Source organism: Orycteropus afer, unplaced genomic scaffold, assembly GCF_000298275.1.
Source record: "Orycteropus afer afer isolate SDZICR_OR568_19922 unplaced genomic scaffold, OryAfe1.0 scaffold00078, whole genome shotgun sequence".
Lineage (NCBI taxonomy): Eukaryota > Metazoa > Chordata > Mammalia > Tubulidentata > Orycteropodidae > Orycteropus > Orycteropus afer.
This window is the reverse complement of record NW_006921665.1, coordinates 6,321,492-6,323,859: the sequence shown is the minus strand read 5'-3', so window position 1 is coordinate 6,323,859 and position 2,368 is coordinate 6,321,492. Positions and strand designations below refer to the sequence as shown.

At 59.2% G+C, this 2,368-nt stretch overlaps 1 protein-coding gene across 1 annotated transcript; it reads left to right on the top strand.

Annotated features, from left to right (window-relative positions):
* Positions 1-357: 357 nt before the first annotated feature.
* Positions 358-1,359, top strand: OLIG2 (oligodendrocyte transcription factor 2). Its single transcript, XM_007941279.1, has one exon. The coding sequence runs from the start codon at positions 388-390 to the stop codon at positions 1,357-1,359; it is 972 nt and encodes a 323-aa protein (XP_007939470.1). The 5' UTR covers positions 358-387.
* Positions 1,360-2,368: the final 1,009 nt, after the last annotated feature.

Genomic DNA, 2,368 nt, shown 5'->3' with positions numbered 1-2,368 from the left:
CCCATTCCCAACGGAAGGTACAAACCTCTTGGACGCCACCCTCACAGCCCCCAATTGTGAGGACCCCCAGTGCTCCCTGGAATCAAACAACTTGTGCACGGAAGCAGAGGAGAGGTGGTAGGAAGAGAGATTAGTTATAAGTATTTGCGTGTCCCCAGATGGAAAGCCAGAGATAGCGAGGTGGACGCAGCGCGGCCCGCCACCAGCGCCTGGATGCAACGCTGCGATGCAGACTAGAGCAGAGAGCTTTCTCTGGCACTGACTTAGCGTCTGTCTCTTTCTCTTGTTTTCCCTCCTCTCCTCAGGAGGCGTGCGTGGAAGCTCAGCAGGCCCACGCGGGTCGAGGGAGTGAGGACACTGCAGCAGCTGAGCCTATTGCCTGGGGCCATGGACTCGGACGCCAGCTTGGTGTCCAGCCGCCCGTCGTCACCAGAGGCCGATGACCTTTTCCTGCCGGCGCGGACCAAGGGCAGCGGCGGCGGTGGCTTCTCGGGAGGTACTGTGTCCTCGTCGACACCGAGCGACTGCCCGCCGGAGCTGAGCGCCGAGCTGCGCAGCGCCATGGGCGCGGCAGGCGCGCACCCCGGGGAGAAGTTGGGCGGCGGCAGCTTCAAGTCCTCGTCGTCTAGCACCTCGTCTTCCACGTCGTCAGCGGCCGCGTCGTCCACCAAGAAGGACAAGAAGCAAATGACGGAGCCCGAGCTGCAACAACTGCGCCTCAAGATAAACAGCCGCGAACGCAAGCGCATGCATGACCTCAACATCGCCATGGACGGGCTACGCGAGGTCATGCCCTACGCGCACGGCCCGTCGGTGCGCAAGCTCTCCAAGATCGCTACGCTGCTACTGGCGCGCAACTACATCCTCATGCTTACCAATTCACTGGAGGAGATGAAGCGGCTGGTGAGCGAGATCTACGGCGGCCACCACGCAGGTTTCCATCCTTCGGCCTGTGGCGGCCTGGCGCACTCGGCGCCCCTACCGGCCGCCACTGCGCACCCAGCGGCCGCAGCACACGCCGCACACCACCCTGCGGTGCACCACCCCATCTTGCCACCCGCCGCCGCCGCCGCAGCAGCGGCCGCTGCTGCCGCCGCGGTGTCCAGCGCCTCCCTGCCCGGCTCCGGGCTGTCATCTGTCGGCTCCATCCGGCCTCCTCACGGCCTGCTCAAGTCTCCATCTGCAGCTGCGGCGGCCCCTTTGGGAGCCGGGGGCGGCGGCAGCGGGGGCAGCGGGGGCTTCCAGCACTGGGGCGGCATGCCCTGCCCCTGCAGCATGTGCCAAGTGCCACCGCCGCATCACCACGTGTCGGCTATGGGCGCAGGCAGCCTGCCGCGCCTCACCTCCGACGCCAAGTGAGCCAGCCGGAGCTGGCGCGTTTTGGCGATCGGGGGAGAGGGGACCGAAGGCTACGTGGAAGTGGGGACTGACCCTCGCTGGGGCCCACGAGGTCTCTTCCAAGGAGGCAGCGCAGGACCAAGGGCTGGGTTTTGGGGACGATAGTGGTGTCTCTACCGCCGGGGAATCAAAGCAAAGTGAACGCGCACTGAGGAGTAGGGAGTGAGGGGGACGTTCACTCCGAACCCTGGTTTAGTCTTCTCTGGCTTTAAAGAGCAGTGGTCCGGTAGACATCATTTTATAAAAAGGCACCGCTATGTGCATCCCTTTTTCGACCCCTTCTCTCCCAGAAAAATATTGTAAAACTTTGGATTCCCGGGGAACAAGGTCTGACCCGGCCCGGACAGCACTTGGTTACAGGGGACTTCTTTCTTCTCTTTTCTCCTTTCTTGATCAGTGGGAGACTACAAGATCAACTGCTCTAGCCTGCCCTAAGGCTCCTCCCTGGCCCTGGGCTAGGGGCGAGCAGTTAGTTGGTGCTGGCATTCAGTACCAAATGCATGGAGGGCAGTGACCAGTCTCCATAGCAAGGAAAACCCACAACCATCTGAGAACTGTGTCCACTCCGCCCCGTCGCTCCTGTTGCTTTGGGGGTTTGTGGTCTTCTAATAAATATGTCGATGTTCCTTTTTCAAAAGTACAAGTAAGCTTATAGACTGCCAGAATAAAAACACTTGAGGAATGGAGTGACACAAAACTGCCGACTTTGGGGGCGAGTGTTTTTTAGCTATGATTTAAAAATAGAAACTCTTCTTTCCCCCAGTCTTTCTGCCTCTGAGCACAAAGTGATTTGGTTTCTTGCCCGACTGGGGCAGTCTTTTTTTATACTTGGGAGTCTGTCAGAACTGAAAGGCTGAGGAATGAATACAGGGTGGGTTATTTGGGGGCTTCGGTGGGCTTTTTATTTTATTTTTGTTTCTTGAATGTGTAAATATAAGATCAGTGATGAGGTAAGTGCGCGCTGCTAAGG

What these genes read in the sequence shown, in the direction of transcription:
- OLIG2 (XM_007941279.1), top strand. Translation starts at nt 388, where the DNA reads ATGGACTCGGACGCCAGCTTGGTGTCCAGCCGCCCGTCGTCACCAGAG.